At 46.3% G+C, this 22,416-nt stretch overlaps 2 protein-coding genes across 6 annotated transcripts in view; both read right to left on the bottom strand.

Annotated features, from left to right (window-relative positions):
• Window positions 1-12,349: 12,349 nt before the first annotated feature.
• On the bottom strand, window positions 12,350-13,584 carry LOC102100612 (syntaxin-1A homolog). The gene has a single exon (XM_005526231.2). It carries the CDS (start codon window positions 13,561-13,563, stop codon window positions 12,682-12,684), a length of 882 nt encoding a protein of 293 aa, XP_005526288.2. The 5' UTR covers window positions 13,564-13,584; the 3' UTR covers window positions 12,350-12,681.
• Window positions 13,585-20,454: 6,870 nt separating this feature from the next.
• BRWD3 (bromodomain and WD repeat domain containing 3) overlaps window positions 20,455-22,416 on the bottom strand; it is a 45,221-nt gene continuing 43,259 nt past the window's right edge. For all 5 annotated transcript variants that reach the window (XM_014255282.2, XM_088062617.1, XM_088062618.1 and 2 more), the window contains one exon: window positions 20,455-21,958. In XM_014255282.2, the coding sequence (XP_014110757.2) occupies window positions 21,171-21,958 (788 nt within the window). In that variant the 3' untranslated portion in view covers window positions 20,455-21,170. The remainder of the gene's footprint in view (window positions 21,959-22,416) is intronic.

Raw genomic sequence — 22,416 nt, 5'->3', positions numbered from 1 at the left:
TCCCTCCTCTTTTCCATGCAGCTCTGCTGACCCTCTAATTGGGAATTCCTCAATTAACACTGTCTTTTTTTCCTCTTCCAGGCCACCCAGGGCAGTGGCTTCAGCAGCCTGAAATATTCTCTTTAATACCCACTTTTCATCCAATTATGGATCAAAAAATCTGTCAGGCAGAGCAGCATCCCTGCTGATGGTGATGAATGGAACAGACAGCAGCAGGATTTCGACCACTGGATCTCCCCCCTTCATCTCCAGGGCCAAGATCCTGGGATCTGCACACTCGTTTGGAACCTGGAGCTGGAAAAGAGATAAAACCCAGGCACCAAAGTCCTGCTGCAGAATTTAATATTGTCCCTGCCAGTTTTTAAGGTTTTGGTACAAAAAAGGGTTCTTAAACTTGTTACTCCGTAATGAAGGGGGATTTTAAGCCATTAAAATTAAGGGGGATTTTATTCCATATTCCATTGTTTCACCAAGCACACAGAGAACTGGACCAGAGCAAGAGTTTTTTGTATTTTATGTACAGCAGAGCTTGCTTGTTGTATTTTAGATACAGCCTTGGCTGCTCAAAGCAATTTTCAGTATTTCTAGTGAGTTAAATTAAAAAAATAATGAAGTTTTGTGTCGGCTCCTGGGGGAAATAGAGGTGGAAATAATGAATCCACGAATATTCCGTGTGCTCCATAAAATGGTGACATGGAACAGCAGTGGAGGAGGCAGCCACAGCAAAACCTGGCACAAAACTTCCTGTGGAATTTCCTCCTGAATTCCCTGAGCTTTCTGGATACCCAGGAGAACACCAGCCAGAGCAATCCTGACTCCCATATTTTGTCTGCCTGATATTCTTCACACTCAGGTGTTTGGTGTCTCTTGGTGCATCCTCATCTCCTGAAGCTGAATGGCTCTGAGCAAATTTTACCAGGATGCAGGAATGTGATGTGTGGATAAAGGAAGACCCTTGAGAAATTAGTTTTTTTGCCAAATCTTGGGAAAAACACATTAAGAGGAGAGCTCCTGCATGTGGCAGCACCAGGGGTGGTTGAGGCTGTTTCTGTGTAAGCAAAAAGAGCCTTTTTCAGGTTTGAATTTAACTTGGATATAATTTGAATTTGTGTTTTCTGCATTTTGAATTGTACAGAAAATGCAGAAAATTTACTTCTCAGTTAATCACAGTCCTCCCCCAAAAGCTACCAAACTGAAATGTAGCTGGTTTTGCAAGTAAAGGAGTGGTTTTGCAGCTCTCAGTAATAAAATACCTCAGACAGAGCTAATAGCCTCTCTCCAGAGGCAGCAGAGTCATTCCCACCCTCCAACTTTATAGATCCTTATTTTCATTAGGTTTTTATTTAATGAAAGAATAAAACCCACCCACACACACACAGAGTCAGCACAGAGACAAAACCCCAAGAAAGTCTATTTTAAATAAGAAATCAATGTGATTTTCATCACAACCTTTCTTCCCAGTCTTCCCAAAAATCTTCTCAGAAGGATCAGTTTCAGGTGGGACCTTGTGAGCAGCGCTCGGTAGAAGATTTTATTTATGAAATATTGTATTTTATCATAGATCCATGGGTGCCATGCCACTGATTCCCACAAATCTCATGTCCTATCTGAGCTCTTCCAGATGTGAATCCCTGGATGTGCTACAGCTCTGCATCCCTTGCCAGGCTTATTTAACACCTTATCTCCTTCCCTGCCAGGAATAACATTAATTTTAATTGTAATTTTAAATTAAATTTTTATTTTTATTATATCTTTAATTGTAATTTTCATTTTAGTTTTAGTTTAATTTTCATTCTAATTCTAATATTTTTGTTTTCTTGGTGAGGTCCCAGGTGCTGCCAGGAGATGGGATTTTCCTGGGCATCCTGGCATTGTCCAGGTGTTAATGTGGATGAATATTTCCTGAATATTTGCCTGACACAGATGACCTCAGGACCTGGAATTCCTCGCTAAGGGATGAATTAAATTATTTTCTCTTATTTTCCTGGCTCTCAGTAGCAAGAGGAATGATTTATGCACTTTGAGTTGGCTTCTAATCTCGTTTAATGGGCTCCCCTAATGGGAAATGAGTAGATCAGGGTCAAACCCCTTGTCTGATGCTCACATGGAGATAACTCTGCTAACACTCCAGCAGGAAAGAATTTCAACTCCAACAGGTCCCAGGGAGCTCCTCCCTCTCGGATACCACAGCACAAAGGTGGTTTCAGAGCTAAAAATAAGCTTTATTTCACCCACTGCTACAAAGTGATGAGGAAGCTTTAACCTATTGATCCAGGGCACGGCATCATGTGTGGCAATGATCCCTGTGGGAGCTCCGGGGCTGGATGTGGAATTAAAGGAGCATTTACCACACTCACACGGAGCCTCCAGAGCTCTCTCTGCCTTCAAATGTGTTTTCCTTGGTGTTTGTGTGAATTGTGTCCATTGTTTCCCTGCTAGGAAAGAGCAAAATGCTTTCCAGCATGGAAATTATTTGCCATTTTATGAATAAAATTATCCCATTGTATCCAGCAAAAGGGCATTTGCTCGGGTTCTCATCACTCCCTGTTCTCCCTCTTTCAGTGCAGTTTCCAGGCTTTATTTCATTGTTAACAGAGAGGGGAAAGCATCACACCCGGGGAAAATCCCAATTCTGCCCTTCTGCAGGAGCACAAGCACAAACCCCATCCCAGAAACAAACCTACCACCAAAAAAAAATCCCATTTTTGCCCTGTTTTACCCTTGGTACAAAGCTATATTCCAAGAAAACAAGCAAATAGGAGGGAGCAGTGTCCATTACAATCAGACTTCCATGGTATGAAGGCTGAAAAAAACCATCTACTGTGAGGAAAATTAAACTTTTATTTTTTCTTTTGCCCTCCTTAATGGTTCTTAAGTCACTCAAAGTTTTGAAGGTAAAAATTTCTTCCTAAGCAAAGCCTTGGACCAGTCCAGTTCTGAGGGATGTTTGTGGCCAAGCTATAAAATGATGGTAATGGAAATGTTGGTAATCTTTAACCACAGTGATCCCAGCTGGCCCCTCTGATAAAAAATTATATAAAACGAGGATTAAAAAGGACTCTCTGATTCACCAGGGCTATCTGCAACCGAGTGGTGAAAACAAGTTGGATTTTCAGCCCTGATGCGTGGTTTGGGGTTTTTTCCAGCAGTTTTTATTTTGACCCAACTGCTGGAATGTTTTAAATTAATGTTGGGGTTGTGTAAAGATTTTATATCGTGAATATTTCAGTGGATATGAGTCTTTAATTCTCTGCTCTTTAATATTCTGCTTAGTTCAGGAAATTTGAGAATTATGGTGCAGAAATGACACAAAAAACATTGTTCTGTGGTGCACCAGCAAAACAACCACCCAAAATTTTTCAGGGCTGTTTTTCAAGTGCAATTTTTGCAGTGCTGGCTGCACTCTTGTAATCAATTTAGCTTTGTACACATGCAAAAATGTTCCCTTTGGGAATGTGCTCGATATCAGATTTTCCCCGTGTCTCTGGAGCACTGAAGGGATCAATAGTGACCCAAACCAGCCAGCAGATGGATGTTTCTCTCCACAGCCTGTTCAAATGGTCCCGATTTAAAATTCTAATGGCTAAACAAGTCAAAATGTTTTAATATGCTGGAAAAAAAAATAATAAACAACATGGATTTCGATTTGGCCGTGGATCCAGTTTTGGAGCAGGGAACTCCCAGGTTTTCTGGGCAGAGCCGGGCAGTGGAGCTCAGCCACGAGCACTCGCTGCACAGCCTATGCTAATGAGCCTCATTATTTAATGATAAACAGCAACATTTAATTAGCGCAGCCATTAGTGCACATCAAGCCCTTTAATTAGGCTGGGGGCTGGTGGGAATGAGCCAGTCCGGGATGAGCTGAGCGGAGGCTCCGCTCTGGAACGCGGCCACCGGCAAAGGCAGAGCCGGGATGCGCCTTCGCTCACGGGTTAATTAACCCACCGTAATCACTCCGCTCCGGGTGTTAATTGGCACAGGGTGTCTCTGCTGCTGGCTCGGGGATGGCTCCAGCTCCCTGGACACTGTCCGGGATGGTGCAGCCGAATTCCCGAGGCAGGATCTCAGCCCTTCACTCCCTACAAGCAGAGCCTGCAGCCTCCCTGCAGCCGCCCCCGGCGCCTCGCTTCCTTCCTCTCCCTGGCGCTTTTCCTCCCCTAAAACGCATCCTCAGACCTGCCCAGGTCTTTCCCACCTGCAGGAGGGCACAGGGCCATGGGAACGAGGAGCCGGGAGGAGGCTCGGCTGCAGCATCCATCCCCTCCCTGCCGAGCAGCCGCTCCCATCCCCCGGCTCAGGAGGTGGCTGAGCGAGGGATTTGGAGCTCCCCGGAGGGATCCGTCTGCCGGGGCTGCTCCAGGAGGACCTCGTGTGAGCCCACACGTAAATAATTCCTTGTGTCCTCCCCGCTGGAGACACAAATCCCTGGAACCCGCGGACGGGCTGGAGGAGCCTCAGGAGCATCCCTGGAGCTGCCAAGTGGCTCCTTGTGTTGTCACTACACGGGAGAGGAGCTCGGGACGCGGCTGTGGCTGGCTGGAAAAACGATGCAAAACGATGAAAAATTATGAAACTGCCGAGCTGGGGTGGAATTACAGCTTAGAGTTTATCCCTGGAAGGATAAACATAGGCAGGATATGGACCCTAGGGGTGGAGCTCTGCTGAAATCGCCACTCGGGTTTTCTTTCACTCCAAAGCCTGTGCCTGTACATCAGCCTGCCCCAAAATTTGCTGCCCCCAAAGCCAGGAGGATTCACTGTCTGACACTGAAAAGTATCTTGCAGCTTTGCCGGTGTTTAAAAACGAAATCTAATCAGTTAATCAAATATTTCATAGTTGATTTTATTCACTACATCACTTTTCTCGAGACAGAGCTTTGAAATTGTTGAAGACTTTTATTTTAGCCTTTTCTAACTGAGAAATAACCATTTAAATAATAAAGCAACAGGCCCAAATCACCCCAAAACACTTTTAATAACGGTATAAGTGTGGAAAAGCAGATTGCAGTGAATTGATGAGAAATGTCTGTGGAGGCTGGGTGCAAGGTGCTGAGCGAGGTCTGCACTGAGGTCTGCACCTCCCACCTACCTGGGATCAGGATGTGCTGGGCTGGGTGACTTCATCCACCTTCTGCTCCTCCAGCTGCGTTATTTCCAATCTAAATGATTCCATGAGATGTTTCAAACCCACTAAAACAAATGATAAATATCTGGCTTTATAACAAATACATATTTTGCAAGTTTGGAAACTTCAGTTTTTTTGTGGAACGCATTTTCTTCTGGAACTTTGTGCTTCTGCCTTTATTCATCAGAAATGCTTTAGTCTTAATTTACCATTATTCTGTGGCTGCTTTATGGAGGAGAACCACGCTTCTCTCCCCCCATCCTTGCATCTGCTAGGAAAACAAAAAGCTGATCCTCTGCACCTGTCCCCAATTCACCACCAGCTGAAATGAAATTCACTTGCTCAACAAAGTGCCAGCAATGACTCAGTATGGAAATAAGAATTATTTCTTTTAAACTCTATTCTGAGGCAGCACAAGAGAGCGGGCCCATGTTCCACGGCAGAGCAGATCTGCTGGGTCACGTCCACAATCCTCTCCCCGAGCTTCCTCAACAGTTCAGAGACAAAAGGACAAAATACTGATTTTCTATCCTAGACTGAGGCACATCTGCCTCAGTCCCTATTTACATTTCTGAACGTTGACAAGGCATGGTTAAAATGCAAGAAAATGGAGCAAAATTAAAAGAAAAGTTGCAGGTCCCAAGTTACAGCCAACCTGCACTTCAGTTTTCCCAATATCCACCAAATGGAATAGAAATTTCTTTAACAGACTGGGGTGATTTCCCAGAGACTGAGGTCTCCATCCCTGAAGGTTGTTAAGATGTGGCTGAGCAAAGCCCCAGCTGACCTGGGCTCGTGGGATGCTGGACTGGATGAGCCCCACGGTCCCTCCAGTCACCCTGGCTGGGATTTGGCTTTCCTGCAGCTGTTACGGATAGAGCTGAATCCAAACCATTCCTACAGGTGTGGGTTAGGAATTTCATGGTTCTCCTGCACTGCTGATGGTTTCCAGCCACCAAATCTTTCCTGTGAGGGTGGGAGGCCCTGGCACAGGGTGCCCAGAGAAGCTGGGGCTGCCCCATGCCTGGCAGCATCCAAGGCCAGGCTGGATGGGGCTTGGAGCAGCCTGGGATAGTGGGAGGTGCCCCTGCCCATGGCAGGGCTGGAATAGGATGGGATTTAAGGTCTCTTCCAACCCAAACCATCCTAGGATTCTATACTGAAATAATAAACCAGGAAATATTTCAGCTCTGAGGATGCTGGGGCAAGAACCATTGAAACTTAAAAAAATTCCTGTAGCAAACCTATGGATATCTGCTGTTCACCTTAACCAACCCAGCTCCCTTCTCCACTCGGATTCTACAGCCATTAACTTGCAACAAAAGTTTGGGTTTCAGGTCTTCTATCTGTTCCCTGATTTCAATAAAATCCTTTTTGTTGTGGTGAATAAACCTCATCCATTCCTCATGGCAGTGAACACAAGGAGTTTTTGCAGCCACATAATACAGCTATTTAAAAATTGCTAATTGCTTCTTTTGGAAAAAAAGTGCCTGAATGTTCCTGTTCCAGCACTGAACGAGCCACATTTGTACACTGCTCTCAAGAGTGTTTATCTTCCCTGCTCCTCTATTCCTAATATTCTCCACTTCAGTTATTCTGAAGCCTCCAGAAGCAGGCTCCATATAAAAAGAAAATGAGTAAATGATTTAAAAAGGAGCTGGTTTAGAGTTGAGCTGAGTGTAAAGCAATGAGTAAAACAATTTTATTGCAGTTATGCCATCCTAGTGTGGAAAGCCATGGAAAATCTTTGTACCCTCACCTCAGAGAGGCACTGACACAATTATTTCTCTTTCCATTTGCATAACATCATTAAGAATTAAGAATTAAATGCAGGAATATTCACCCTCTGAAGGATATGGCTTGGGGACAAAAAGGCAGCAAAGGTTTTCACCGTGTCACCCAGAGAGCAGGAAGAGGATTGCTCTTGAAAACCACTCCTGAAAACCACTCTTGAAAACCTCTCTTGGAAACAACTCTTCCAGTTTTCCTACTTCATGTTTGATTCACATCTCTGTTAAAAAATAAAGACAAGTAAAAACTGTTCTTTGTGGACCAAATAATGATGCCAGTTAATAATTATGATTTATGACTCTGGCTGCTCCCATTTGGTGCTTTCTGCCCACGATTCCATTTGGAAGTCACCGCCAGGATTTCACTCGCTGTCAGCCGATGGCTCCAAAGCTTTCTACATGTCTCAGGTTTATTGCTGTGCTAATATTTGGGAAACAGGATTCACTGTTGAGGCGCACGAGGGAAATGATGTCATTCAGTCACCATAATTTTGTGAAGAATAAAAAATACTGGGCTTTTCCTGGAGGACAGAGAGGCCACCTCCTTCTCCCATAAAACCAAGCGCCACAGGATCCGTCTTGGAGACAGACTCCTGCAAGCCAGACAGAACATTTGAGCTGTAGAACAGCTCCTCATCACAAATGGCTCTGTGCCATTACAAACAGGAGAGAAAACTCTCGTTCAAGTGTATTTGATACAGCAAAGTTCAGCTTGACCCATTTGCTAGGCTTGAACTGTCAATTTTTTGCCTCTCAGTGTTAATCCAGCCCGAAAAACTTTGTATTCTGAGTGAAAGGTTATCGAAGACTCCATGGAGATGTTGTAGTGCACACAGATTGACAAAGTCATTAAAACAAAGCCCAGTTTTAGAGAGGCAGAAGTTGATCCAGGTCACAGAGCCCAGAGGGGTGGATATGTTGTGTGAAGCCAAATTAAAAACATCTTGTGATGTGAGGATTGCACCAGAACTCGAATTTGGGGCTGTTTAAAGCCTTGGTGATCACTGTGGGTGCAAAGGTGACTCTGACCCCGTTTCCAGGCAAAGCCAGGGCAGCCATCCCGTGGATGTCACTGCTGTCCCATCCCTGGGCGTGACTCATTCCCGAGGCTCTGGGAGCTCCAGCCATGCAGATTGCCAGGGACAACACCCAGCTGTCCCCTGGATCTCACCTGGAGCTTTGCAAACAGCACTTAGGCACCAAATCATCCCTGGAGAAGCTCTCCTTGATTCATCACCCAGGGCCACTGTGGGATCCTGGCAGGCTGTGACGTATCTGTCATTCCCACGGTGTGATGGGAACACGGTGAGGATAAAAAATTGCTACAAACCCCTCTCCTTTCTCTCCCATCATGAGAGCTCTGCCCTCCCAGACAGGAACAGCCCCTAAATCTGAGTCTCTGCTTGGAAAAAACCAAACGTTTGTGCACACAGGGCTTCAGGCTCTGGGAAACAGGAATTTCCAGTCTGAGCTGCCCGGGAGTGACAGGACAAGGGGAAAGGCTTCCCTCTGCCAGAGGGCAAGGTCAGGTGGGATAATGGGAAGGAATTCCTGGCTGTGAGGGTGGGGAAGCCCTGGAATGGATTTTCCATAGAAGATGTGGTTGCCCCATCCCTGGGAGTGTCCAAGGACGGGTTGGATGGGGTTTGAAACAACCTGGGCTAGTGGAAGGTGCCCCTGCCCATGGCAGGGAGTGAGGCTGGAATACCTTTAAGGCCTTTTCCAAACCAAACCATTCTGGGATTCTGTGATCCTAAAATACTGCTGGTAGATTTTGTATGAGTTACCTGCAGGGAGAGACATGGACATAAAATCTCATCCCTGACAGGGAAATCCAAAAGCAATATTTTATCCCTGGAAAATGCAATTTAGTTCATGCCTGTAGCACAACACCCTTAAAAATGATCTCAAACTGAGATGTGACCTGCTCCAGGCTGCCCACACAGATCAGGGACACCAAAGACATCCAGCTGAAGCAAACACCAAAAATGAGCTCAATTTGAAACTCCAAGGATGGAGTTTCCAAGACAAGCAGTGTCTCCCCTGAATCTCTTGGCAGAGATCCCTACTCCTGCAGAAAGGCTTGTGAGCCAGATCTCAGCATTTTTTGGAGAGGCAGCAGCAGATATTTGATGAGCTCTATGAATAGAGTTGTTGATTCACTGCAAAATACAGGAAAATCTGGGGAGAAAACAAATCAAGTCAATTTAAACTGCTGACACATTCCTGGGTTGGGGAGGGAAATGAAAAAAGTGTTTTGAAGCAAGGCAATCACTTGGTAGCCCCCACAGCAGAATAAATTTCTGATTTGACACTAAGTATATTCAGAATAAAATTACCAAGTGTGATTTGAGAACTGAAAAACCCCCCTTTTGAAAAATTTCTGGTAATGGAAATATTGGGCAGAGGTTTTCAATGAAGAAAATACTAACATAATCCATTCAATATCTCCTATTGAATTTAAAATATTTAGATATTTTGAAAGAAGAATTCATCCTTCCTCTCCTGCCAGGGAACTGGAGAACAACAAAATGAAATCACAGTTCAACTTTCCCCTCCAATTTTGCCAGTAAATGTGAATGCCCAGAGGTTTGGCCCAAGAGATGCTTCAAATGCAAGAGAATTCAGGGAACTGAGGTCCTTTTCAGTGTTGAGGAGGCTTTTAAAAAGCTGCATTTACAAGAAATTATTCTGTTTGTGGGGTTTTGTTGTGACATCAAAAATCAACAGCATGGAAGGGACCAAATCTCAGTGTTTGAGCTGGAATTCACAACCCCCCCTGGGGTCCCTGAGCAGGAACTGTTGAGCTGTGATAACCCACCTCACCTTAAAAACGAGTTCTGCAGGGTGATTAATTTGCTCTGGGATTATTTACTTGTCTAAATGTCAGCAAAAGATTTTGTGTTCTTAAAAAAAATTCTTCTCAGTGATATTTCTTCAACTGAGAGACTTTGCAGGTGCTGCCAGCACAGTTACAAAGGCTTTGGGCTTTTCATCCAACTCCTTTTAACACATTTTACCAAAAATTCTTCTTTCGGTGCCTTCCATGTGTGTGAGCACAGAGCAGAACTGAGGGGCTTGAATTTTTAAATTTGGCTTTCTCTTATTTTTCCCTTTAAATGTGAACTTCTTACATTTCTGATGCTCATTTGGGACATAATTAAAACAGCTCTCTTGTGTATATTCCTGGAATTGTTACAGCGTGTTCTCCACCTTGGTGTCACCATCTCCAGGAATATTCCTAAATGTGCTCCAGATGAGTCCCAGAGTCAGAAGAGAAAGGAATCTTCCCCATCCTGCTGGATGTTCATGCCCACATCACAGTATCATTAATTAGTTTGCTCTGCAGTAATTAGATCCTTTCTGAGGCCAGTATTTAATGAAAGGCCACCAGGCAGCAGGAAAAAATAATAAATTCATAAATACATAAAGTCTCATTAACCACTGGAGCCATTGGATGGAAGATCCACTCCGAGGAGTGAAGTTTCTCCGCTTTTCCTCCTCCTTTAACAGCTCATGGATCCCTGAAGACAAATCAGGGTTGTTTTCCTGCTAACCCCAAACTCAAGAGATCTCGTGGCTGCTGAAGCCCCACAAGCACAGGACCATCCCCTCTGCTCCAGGGGAGCTGTGCTCCATGAAATCCTCAGGGAACAGGTCCTGGCTGGAAGCACTACTGGTGACCCAGCTTTTTCCCTGTGTTTTATGGATAATGATCTCCTGAGCAGCAAAACCAGTCAGGCCAGATGCTGCCCAGCCACCCAAGAGGGTTGTAGGGAGGTTGTTTGCACGGAGCTGTGATAGTAGGACATGAAAGGAAGTTAAATATGTTTTACTGAGTTCAGATTTGCCATCTCCCAAGCTCAGCAGGTTAATTTCCCTTCTCTTTGTATCCTGGCAGGCTGTACATAACTTCAGTGCTTCCCAGGAGGTTGCTCTTGCAACCACACAGTAAATGTGGGCTTGGATGTGAGATGCAAGGGGTGTTTCCAATGGTCTGGAAGTTGTGGATATTTTTTTTAAAATGAAAATTAAATAAACGTGAACTTCCATTCATCAGAATTTGAATGGGAAACGAATATTCATTTAGACCTCACAAATGGAAAATAAGGAGGAAGAGGGTAGGAGCAGAGACCACTCAACTTGGCTCCCAGAGGTCTCATAGGGATGGATATTCCTGATGTGGGGGGTCCTCCAGGTCAACAGAAAATATTAATTTATCAGCCTGAAAATTAAGTTTTCTATATCCCTAAGAATTTAACTCAATCAACACACTGAGAAGTCATTCCATTTCTGCTCTTCCTTAGCTTTTGGTTCCCTGCTGCAAAGAAATAACTCTCCACACTCAAGAGGTTATTGAGAAATTGTTTTATTAAAGCTCAGCCAGAAGATGAAAATAAATTTAAGAGTGGCTGAGAGTACTGGCACGAGCTGATAGGAACTGCCAGGACACAGAGGGACCTTCCACAAAGGGTCCCAAAAAACTTAACCAGGCCCCAGGCTCTAATTTGAAATGTTTTAGGAAACTCAGGTGGTGATGCGGGGACCAAAAAACGAGGGCTACTCAAAGTTTCCAGCATTTCCAGCACATGTGAGATATTGGCTCATTTGGCAATGTGCAGGTTGAAGTAAAAGCCTGCAGATTCCCCCCAAAATCGTGCAAATCTCCTCCTGGTGTCAGAGCATGGGATGAGCCATGAGGAGCACCCAGCCCAAAGCTGACCCACTGCCTGACAAACCAGCAACAACCAAAACACAGCATGAATGCACCAAATAACCCCAAGGGAGTAGAAATTGGAGGAAGTGGGGAGAATCAGGACTGGGATGTGGTGGAGGAGCCTTAACGCTGCTCCTTGGCAACACTGAACCATTGAGTCCCCTCACAGATAACCACAGACCTGCCAAAAATTTCAACAGGCTTTTTGCCCTCTCTCCTTGAAACAGTAACAAAATCAAGAAATATTACAGTTCTGAAATCAGGTTTTGGAGGGTTAAAAGTGCTTTTCTTGGCTGGGTGCTGCAAGGAGATGCATGGTCCCCATGATGCCATCAAGGTGTGTGAGGTCCCTGTGCCACCAGGAAAGGTGCTGGTGGTCCCTGTGCCACTGCACACGGTGTTCTGGGTCCCTGTGCCACTGAGCAAGGTGTGCATGCTCTTTACATTATTGCACAAGGTGTTCAAGGTCCCTGTGCCACCAGGAAAGGTGCTGGTGGTCCTTGTGCCACCATGCAAGAGGTTCCTGGTCCTTGTGCTTCCAGGTGAGGTGTGAATGGTTATTCCATCACTGTGCAAAGTGCAACTGGTCCCTGTGCTGCCATCCAAGGTGTGCATGGTCCCTGTGCTGCCATCTAAGGTGTGCATGGTCCTTGTGCCATCAGGGAAGGTGTGCACGGTCCCAGTGCCATCAGGAATGGTGTGCACAGTCCATGTGCCATCAGAAATGGTGTGCATGGTCCTTGTGCCATCAGGGAAGGTGTGTGTGATCCCCATGCTGCCATGTGAGGTGTGCACGGACCCTGCATCCCTGAGCAAGTTGTGCATGGTCTCTGTGCCATCAAGGAAGGTGTGCATGGCCCTTATAGAATTATACGAGGTCCTTGCACCATCATACAAGGTGTCCCGCTTCTCTTGGAACCCCAAGGTGTCTCACATCTCCTGCCCTGCTGTTCGGGGAGCACAGGACAGCCTCTCTCCCACCAGACACCGCTTCTCGCCCAGCGCGGGGTGAATCCCCGAGCTCTGCTGCAATCCCCCCGCAGCCCCGGCTCAGCGCAGGCCCCGGCCGGGGCAGGGCAGGCAGGGGCAGCAGGAGCAGAGGCCGAGAGCCGCAGTCAGCAGGGCCGAGCGCCGCGACGGCCGCTGGTATTTGCCGGCTCTCTTCACCTCGCCGCCCGTCTGGGCCGCGTAGTCGAGGGTGCGCAGGACATGCTGCTCCACGCTGTCGGCAGCGCCGTGCTGCTGGGCCAGCAGCCCCTCCAGCTGCACGAACAGCCCTCGCAGCTCCAGCATCTGCGCCTCCAGCTCCAGCAGCTGCCGCTGGCGCGCCTGGGCCTGGCCCAGGTGATGCTTGGCCTTCAGCTCCTCCAGGTCGCGGCCGACGATGCGAGGCCCCTGGGGGCTCTCGGCCAGCAGATCCACATCTTGGGCCCCCAGGTTGATGCCCGCCAGCTCCGCCTGCCTCTGGATCTGCTCCTTCAGCCGGTGCCGGTAGCGGCTCTCCCTGGCGTAGTGGCGGGCGAGGACGGCGCCGTAGCGGCGCAGCAGCAGCCACAGCTGGGTCTGGCGGACGCGGGGCCCCGCTCGCCCCGAGCCCCCGGCCGGGGCCGCCGGCAGCGCTCCCAGCTGGGGCTGCAGGGCCGCGGCCTGGCGGGCGAAGGCGGCCCGGGCCGCGCCGAGGCCGCTCTTCTCGCGGGCGATGCTCTCCTCCGAGGTGCAGCACAGCACCGACTGCTGCGTCCTGTCGATGCTCTCCGAGAGCTGCTCCAGCCGCTCCAGCGCCCGCCACAGCTCGGCCGCCTCCCGCAGCGCCCGGCCCACGGGGCTGGCGTCGTCCCCGACGAACGCGGCGTTGTCGAAGCGCGGGGAGTCGTCGTGCGGGTCCCCCTCGGCCGCCGCTCGCTGCCGCAGCTCCGCCAGCCGGTCCCTCATGCTCCAGGGGCTCGGGCACCGTCTGAGGGGACGTGTGAGGCTGGAACTCCTGCGGGAGCGCTGCGAGCCTTCCCTCCTGGCACCAGAGCAAATATTGATGGAGGAGGGCAGGGCCTGCGTCAGCCCCGGGCCGGACACCGCCGGCGCAGGGAAGGGTTTGTCCCGGGCAGAGCGGGAGGAAGGCCCGGGCCGGGAGCGCTGCCAGCACCGCCCGCACCTGCGTCACGGGACGGGCTCCGGCTCCACACCTGACCGGCACAAAGACGCTTTTATTCACCCAGAAACAAGGACGTCCGAAAGTCCCGTAAGCGCAGGCATGGAGGAGGTGGCCCACTCGGCACCCCCGGCCTTCGAAACGGCTCCGAATCGGCACCGGCCTCACAGTGTGCCCAAACGCAGCTCCTGGATGTACCAAATGGAGGGAAATGACACAGAGTCACTGTCTCTGCCAAGCTGGGAGGGACCCACAGGGCACGGAGCTCCTGGCCATACAGCACCATACCCCAAAATCCCACCCTGGGCCTGAGGCGCTGCCCGAACGCTCCTGGAGCTCGGGACGTTCCTGTTGTGAGCTGGAAAGGTGCGATGGAGCCAAAGCTTGGCCTCTCCCTGCTCCGGGAAGCCTCCTTGTGAGCATGGATTCAAAAAAGAGCTCTTGGAGTTTTCCAGGCTGGAAATGAGCCTTGGGATGACCCAGCTGTGCCGCACATCATTGCAAGGCAGAGTTCACTTGCTGCTGCAATGCACAGAAATCACAGCTTATGTTCTAAGACATCTATAAAAAAATACCTTTGAAAAGGTACTGCTACAAAATGCATTTCCAAAGTGCACAGGAAAAATAGTTGTTCTCTACCATTCTGGTATTTTTTATAATGTATTTTATAACATGTATTTTATATTATGTATTATCACATATGACCTAAACATGATGATATAAAGTATATACCAAGTATGATATATCAAATCAATATATTACCGACAGAGGGACAGCCATGGGAGGTTTAGCAAAGGTCAAGCACCTCTGAAGGGAGTGGAATTCCTTCCCTCCAATGCCATCTGATGGATGTACATAAAGGGGGGTCCAGCATCTCTGCAAAACAAGTTTAATTTTGTTCTCTGTAACCATCAAGGCCAAGGAAAAAATAAAAAAAAAGCCCTTTTGTCCCTGGGTTTTGGAGAATGAGTGCGTGTTAAAAAGGAAATATTCATTCCCATCAGAGAGGAAATGCCACTGGAATCAGCGCAGTGAAGTGAAATGTCAAATAAGTGAGCAGATTAATGAGGGGAAAAGTCAAAATAGAATGACAGAATCCCAGAATTGTTAATGTTGCAAAAGGCCTCCCAGACCTGTGCCCAACCCCACCTTGTCACCAGCCCAGAGCACTGAGTGCCACCTCCAGTGGACACCTCCATGGGTGAGGACTCCAAACCTCCCTGGGCAGCCCCTTCCAGTGCCTGACCACCCTCTCCAGGAAGAAATTCCTCCTGAGTTTATTCCATATAATATTCCATATTGCCAGCACCTGCCCTCAGCTGAGCATGGAGCACCCCTGGCAGCTCTACACAAACTCAGCCCCATCTACCCCCAAAAATCCCTGTTCAAACAATGTTAGCACTCCTATTTAACAAGGGCAAGAACAGAGGAGTAATTCCTCGTTTCCCATGAAATATCCCGTAGGTAACAGGCACAACCTTCTCCTGGAGCTGAGTCACCCCCTGAACCCACCCGTGGCCCACAGTGGCTGAGGGTCCTCACCCAGAGCCTCCTCCTCCTCCCCTGCTCCCTTCATGGCATTTTTAGCCATTTCACAGCACTTTTAGGCATTTTTCCCTTCTTTTTCCAAGAAATCATTAGCTGCTCCTATCCTTTTTTCCCAGAAAAATGGTATTTTGGAGCCAGATCGGATGGTGATTGGGGTGAAGGCCTTCATCCCATCCTGTTCAAGACCTTCACAGTGTATAAACGCTTCTCTATCCATTTATAAAGTTTCTATATCCAGTTTATAAAACTTCCAATTAAAACTATACAATTATCCAGTTGCATAAAAAAGCTATTTTTTTCACATTAAAACCTCCATTTTACCTACTTTTTTTTTTTTTTTTACCTTTTAATGTCTCACCTACTCAGGAAGCAATGCAAAACCAAAGTAAGAGTTTCTCTTTTTATTTTTTTTTATTAAGACAATCCCACAGCTGGAAAATGAAACATCCTAGATTACATCAGTGACTTCAAAAAAACTCTAGAAAAAAATCTTTACAAATTTACATTTGTACAATACAAAAAACTAACAGCTCATTGCATATAAATATTACATTTGGTCTGCCAACATGTGGCATCAAAATCCCTGAAGTATTCATTAAAGGGACCTGAGATAGCAGATGTGAAGATATGGGCATAAATATCACCTGAAAAAAAATAATATAGAAAGCAGACATAATTCTAATAGTTTTGTGCATTTTTGGAGTATTTTAAATCCAGAACACGACCTGGAGAGCCTAAATCATGTGAATTTTGCTCCGACATCAAGTGGTATTTCTACATGAAATCTGCTCTAATGACTCATGGAGGAATGAAGAGCCTGAATTAATATTTCTACAGATAAATAATCCTCAGACACTGAGTTCTGAACACACCCAAACAGCCACCACTCTGAGGAAGAATTTTAGGAAGAGAAACGGCGGATTTGGATTTTACCTGCGAATATTCCAGCAGGATTTCACCCCCCCCCCCCCCAAACAGCTTCTCTCAGACCCAAAACCCAGGAAGATCTGCAGTGCTTGCCAATGAAAACCCCCAAACTGAAGAATTGCTCCTGATTTCCCACTGCTGGAATTATTTCCCAACTATTTACACATTTGCCAGCTCCCCAGCACAGCTGCAGTTACTACCAGGAGCAGTAACTCCAAGTGCTTGGTTTGCCTTGGAAGTCTCCCAGACTCGGATCAGGTATCCACATCCACGCACAAAAATGTATTTCAGCACCATTTTTAGAACACTAGAGTTAAGGCTGTGACAGCAATTCCCACTGGAAATCAAAATTTTTCAGGGATTCGTAGCACAGTTCTGTGAGTTCGCTGTGGGCTGAACACGAAGTAGTAAAAATGTACAAGCTTCCAACAGGTCCTTGCATTTCTAAGACTAAAGAAAGATGAGTTTTTAGACTAAATTTTGCAGGCTGTTACTTACTGTACATAAAGGAGATTTTTTACCATGTGTAAACCTCGGATATATTGAAGAGTTGAAAAGTCTGTCGCTCATGCGCAGGGATTTGCTATAATACACATTGTAAGAACACAACAACAGCTCCCTACCTATTAAATATTGAGTTAGCCTTGGAGGGTTAACTACTCCTTCAGGAAATCATCAGCATTTTATAAAACTCTGCAGGATGGTTTTAAATAAAAAGATAAAATTAAGACATGTAAACACACAAAGACGCTTTTAACCCATAAAATCCATGATAGGACGCTCCAGATCAGGACACAACATCCCTAAACTTGTAACTGTTCACTTTTCCCTGGTGCTCACCACTCAAAGATGGAATAAATCAAGTTTTTATCAAAAATTAATGATTTAAATTGATTTTCTCATGTTAAAATTCTGTGATTTGGAGCACAGAGACATTCCCGAGACACCCAGGAGCAGCTTTTCCAAATGCTTGGCAAGGGTCATCTTGGTTTTGGGAGTCAAGAAAGCCTCCAAATATTTTATATTTTAAAATTAATTTAAAAACTCTCTGCCACACCCCTAGTGCCAGCTCTCTTCCATGCTCTCTGAACCACTCAGTCCTTCTGCTTCCCCACAGGAGGAGCAGCTGAAATGGACATTGAGGAAAACATTCCAGGAAAATGAAACTACGCAAAAAGGACGCAGAATTTGAAACAGCTAAAAATCCTCCATGAATTATTTCTCCACAATTATTTTTAGTTTTTGTGTCTGCAGGGTGGGGGTGGCTGGGATTAGAAGGTGGCCTCTGCTTGGCTGATGGAGAAAGGAGTGATGGAAAGAGGGAGGAGGGATAAAACTGCCCAAATCCATCCAAGTTCAAGCACCATCAGAAAGGTTTCAATTAAACCGAACAGCCTGGCAGGCCAGCCAAAATAATATTCATCACGATATCCAAAGTTTCCAAGAGAATAAAAAAATAGCCCATAAAATGAAACTACAGGAGAGAGGTGGGGCATGGCAAGGAGGAAAATAAAAGGTGATGGAGAAAATAAAAAACAGGTTAAGTTTAAGCTGAATCATGGAATTATTAAGGTTGGAAAAGGCTCCAAGATTATCAAGCCCAACCTTCAAACAAATCCCACCACGGCCACTGAACCACCAAGGGCCACAAGTGCTCAGTTCCCGGATGGTGACTCTGCCGCATCCCTGGGCAGCCTCTTCCAATGCCTGACCACTCTTTCCATGAAAAAACTTCCCTTCATCCAAGACAACAGCACGTTCTACTGCCAAATAAGCTTTGTCATCCCTGCCCTGGTCTGGAGAGAAAGGGACAGTGCCTTGGGGCTGGGAGAAGCTGAGAGTGAAGACACCCAAGATTTCAGCCCTGTCTCTGGAGGATGGAGTGTGTGGGCCTTTCCCAAGGTGTCCCCAAGGGCCCCGAGGTGCCCCAGCAGCTTGGGATTGGGATCTGCCAGCGGGATGGGACATCTCAAGGGAACACAGGCACCAGTGCCCAAACACCTACAGGAACTGAGGAGCCCCTGGCCTGCCTGCTCGTCCTCAGGAATCCCATTCAAAATCAGACCTTAAATCCCATTCCTTAGGCAAAGTCTGGAGTTTTTTGTTGAGAGTGCAAGGAAAGACAGCACATTCGACTCTGCAGCCTGCCCGGAGCTGGACAGGGTCAGGAGCAGGGAGACTTTTGGATGGTTTAAATCACTTTAAATCCTGCTTCTGCTGCACCTGGGGGGCTCATCCTAAGTTTATCACACCCGTAAGTGGCTCCTGATAGGATTTGGGATTTGAGAGCATCCAAGTTCCTATGAAAGTGTAATTATTCCACAGAACTATGAGAAATCAATTGCCCAACTCAGAGAAAGAATCCAGACACAAATCCAAGCAAAAAGAACAGCTCAAAACCCAAGTTATTTGTCATGCTTATAAAAGGTTCACATGCACCAAAAAAAAAAAAAAAAAATAAAAAGCTTTTTTTTTCAATTTTTACACTAAATTCTGCAGTCCCAGCACCCCCTGCTCTAGCTCATAGTCATGGGGCACGGTAATACTTACGCCACAGCAAAGTGATGCTTCATTGGTATCTTCACAGTACAGAGAAAAGATACAGTTAAGAACATATTTAATCTTAATCTAATTGCTGCTAAAATACACCAACTTATAAAATTATTTCTCTTGGAACCCCTGTGGTTTCTCTCTCCCCGACCCCTACACAAAATAAATAAGGAATAAGTGGATTTTCGGCCAGTCAGAAATAGAGGAAAAAAGCATTTCTTTTGCATTTCAAGCTTTTCAGGCTTTAGGACAGAACCCATAGTGTTTACATTAGCTCACAGGACTGATCTAAGGGATATGATTCCAACTATGGACTGATGCATACATGCTATTCCTGGTTACCATATGTAAAAAGACCAATCAGTCAAACAAATAATACATTTCTTATAAATATAAATGCGTGTATATATACAGATATATGAGAGAGATGATAGGACAGGTGTTTATAGTTTAAAGCCCAATGCAGAACTAGGAGAGCCTCTGCACTTGGTTTTTTCCCCACCCCCCCTCCCATCAAAATCAAATCAAGTCCAGCAATGGATTACGTCTGATTCCAAACATTCCTTACAAAATTAAAAGTGTAGTTTTTGTAATGTACCATAAACTCATATTAATGAGCAATTTAGGATATACTCTCCTCCATCACAAAACTAAACCTCTGCTTTTATTTTCAAGTCATTTTTGCATCTAACTAGGATTTTTTTTTTGGAAAACGAGATAAAATAGCTAGTGCTTAATATAGAAAGTCAAAAATTAAATTCCTTCTGCATCTGAGAATATACACGGGTCACTCTTTGCTGCCTGAGGTTTTCCAGAATTATTGACCAAGCTGTGCACAGAAGAACTTCAGGATACTGGATGAAAGCTTAAAAAAACCCCTAAAAACCTTGCAAAACTCCACTGGAACTTTGTAGTCTATTCTGACTTGCTCTTCTCTGTAACCTGACTCTGAACTGTCAGACAACAGGAGGAAATTGGAATCCCACATCTATTCCAGCCAGAGCCCAGGAAGGAAGGAAGAGGCCGCTCACCTCCAGCTCAGCCCACGCCACCGCCGAGGTCACCGAAGAGCCAGAGCAGGGATCTCCTCACCAACTGCACTACCACTGCCAGAGGATTTCAAGTCAACATTTCCCAGGACAACAAGAGCACAGTGCAACAGGAATTCTCTTCTGGAAGCTTGAGACACAAGAGTCAGTGCTGGGGGGCAACAGCTCCCTCAGCACCTCCGAGGGGCCAGCGGGCCCAAACCACATTTCCATGGAGCATGGGGCAGTGGGGGCCAGGCAGCCCCTCTGCACAACCAAACCCCAAACCTGCCCCAAACATCTGCTGCTGAGAACTCTGAGAGCCACTGCATTTGTTTTCATGATGGCAACACAAGGAAGATAAAGCTACTCACAACTTCCACCCCTCTATGCTCCTTCTCGCCTCTTCTTCACCACGCTCTGAATAACAGCATCTATTTTCTTTTCAGTTTCCAGTAGTTGTAAATAAGAGGTAGCTGAGCTACTATTAAAAATCATGCTTTGAAGAGGAGGAACCTTTCAAATGCTGAAGTCACCCCTTTAGCTGCACAATCTCGATTAATACTATAAAAATATGAGAGGACAAAAAGAAAATAGATGCAAGTAACTTTTGCATTTGGCACCTTTTGTCTAGATATTCATACTTCTCAAGTATTCTCTTTTTAATAAAGTTAATGCACACATAGGACACACCACATCAAAGGTTTGCTACATATTTACAAGGCACCAACCCTTTGTCACTGTTTTTACACAAATAAAGAACCGATAGAAAGCACATCAGGACCCCCAAAACTGTAGTATGGGCATACTTCAGTTCAGCACAATTCCATCAACGTTTGGCCTGGGAAGATTAAAATAATCCAGATCCTTCTTACAATATAGAAACTGTAAACATTTTATAGCTGCCTTTAGGATTGGTGTATTGTGCAAAAGTTATAATTATTACTGTGTCTAAGGATTTATGGCAGAAACCACATAAAAACTCTGTAAGAAGGTGCTATTTCTATAATACAAAAACAAAATGAGGGAGAGAAGTCATAAGCGTGACTCGAAAATGTCATGTTCTTACTGAGAAGCTGGAAGCCTCTGTAATGTGATGAACTCGTAGTGTGTGGGGAAGAATTTCTGTAATTTAAGGCCTAATGACTAAGGCTTGTTTTGACCAATGAAGTGTGGAGATCTGAAGCTTTAAAACAAACACAAACTGACAGGATGGAAAAGCACCACTGTGAAACGTGAGTGGAGTCCCCGCACAACTTGCTTGGTAGAATTTCTGGTAAAATCCCTGCAGTAGAAGGCCATTGAAGTTCTTTTAAAATTGTTCCAAAGTTTTCCATCTGTCAATAATTCCATCCCATGAGATGGCTGACCCTGGCTTTTTCTGTCATTTTCCGCACCCTGCCTGACCTGGAAGTACCAAGGTTCAAAGGATCCTCGGTGTGCACAAAATTGTCATTGTCGGAGTCATCGTTGTACAGGACAGTTCTCCTGCCCTCGTTCCTGGTTTTGATCCGAGGGGGTCGGCTGAATCTCCCTCCAAACACGTTCTCCCCAAACTGTCCCCCAAAGAGGTTTTCAAACTCATCGTCGGCGAGCCGGGCTCGTTTTGCTCTGGTGGCTCCTCGTGAGGCCCCTCGGCCTCCTCGGCCTCTCCTTCCCCCTCGGCCGCCGCCTCTTCCTCTGCCGCAGCCTCTTCCACCTCTGCCCCCTCTTCCCCCTCTGCTCCACCTGCCCCACCTGCCCCATCTGCCCCTCCTCCCTGTCCCTCGGCCCTGCCAATTCCGTTTGCCCCCAGCGAGTTTCCGTTTGATTTTCCGTTTGGGTTTTTTGGATTGCACAACTTTGCTGTAGTCGTGGTCGCCGTCGATGTAATCCTGGTCTGTTCTGGAGGTTGATTCCGAGTCGGAATCAGAGCCACTTCTGCTTTCAGAGCTGGAGCTGGATCCCGATTCCCCACTTTCTGATGAAGACAAACCAGATTTTTCCTTTAATTCTCTCTTCTTCTTTTCCTCTTCCTCCGCCTCCTCCAGGTGCTCATCCTCTTCTGAGGCGCTCAGCAGCTTCCTCTTGACACCTGCCCGGGGTTCTCTGCCATCCCCATTGGTGAGTGGCCCATCAGGAGAGTGATCTAAGCAAACATAAAATAACCCCATCAGCATCACACCACAACCAAACAGGACACAAAAAGTGGGATTTGCCTCAGTTGCCTTTGGGATTCTCCTCAGCTGCCTCTGAGGTGTGCTCAGGGATGATCCACTGGGAGCTCCTCACCCTTTATGTGCTGTGGACACAAGCAGGTGCTCTAAAGGGAAAATCTAAACTCTATCAAAGTAAACAGAGTTTTTATCTGGAAACAATGACTGCAAACTCTCCTGAGCAGGGGTTCAGTGAAGATCCAGGCAAAAAAAGGAGCCTAGAGTGACCAGGTTGGACACAAACATCTAAAACTCAGTCAGGTGAATCCTACCTGGGGTGCCAAGGCAGGAAAACTCTTAAAATCTGTTTCAAAATTGTACATACACAAAAATAACAATCTGCAAGCAGAATTTATTCCCTATCAAATGCATGTTCTCCGAAGAATATTAA

The sequence above is a fragment of the Pseudopodoces humilis genome, chromosome 15 (assembly GCF_049639895.1).
Source record: "Pseudopodoces humilis isolate 2021_Gansu_Grassland_sample_001 chromosome 15, ASM4963989v1, whole genome shotgun sequence".
In the NCBI taxonomy this organism is placed as follows: Eukaryota; Metazoa; Chordata; class Aves; order Passeriformes; family Paridae; genus Pseudopodoces; species Pseudopodoces humilis.
Note: the sequence above shows the minus strand (reverse complement) of the source record. Positions and strands in the feature narration are given on the sequence as shown.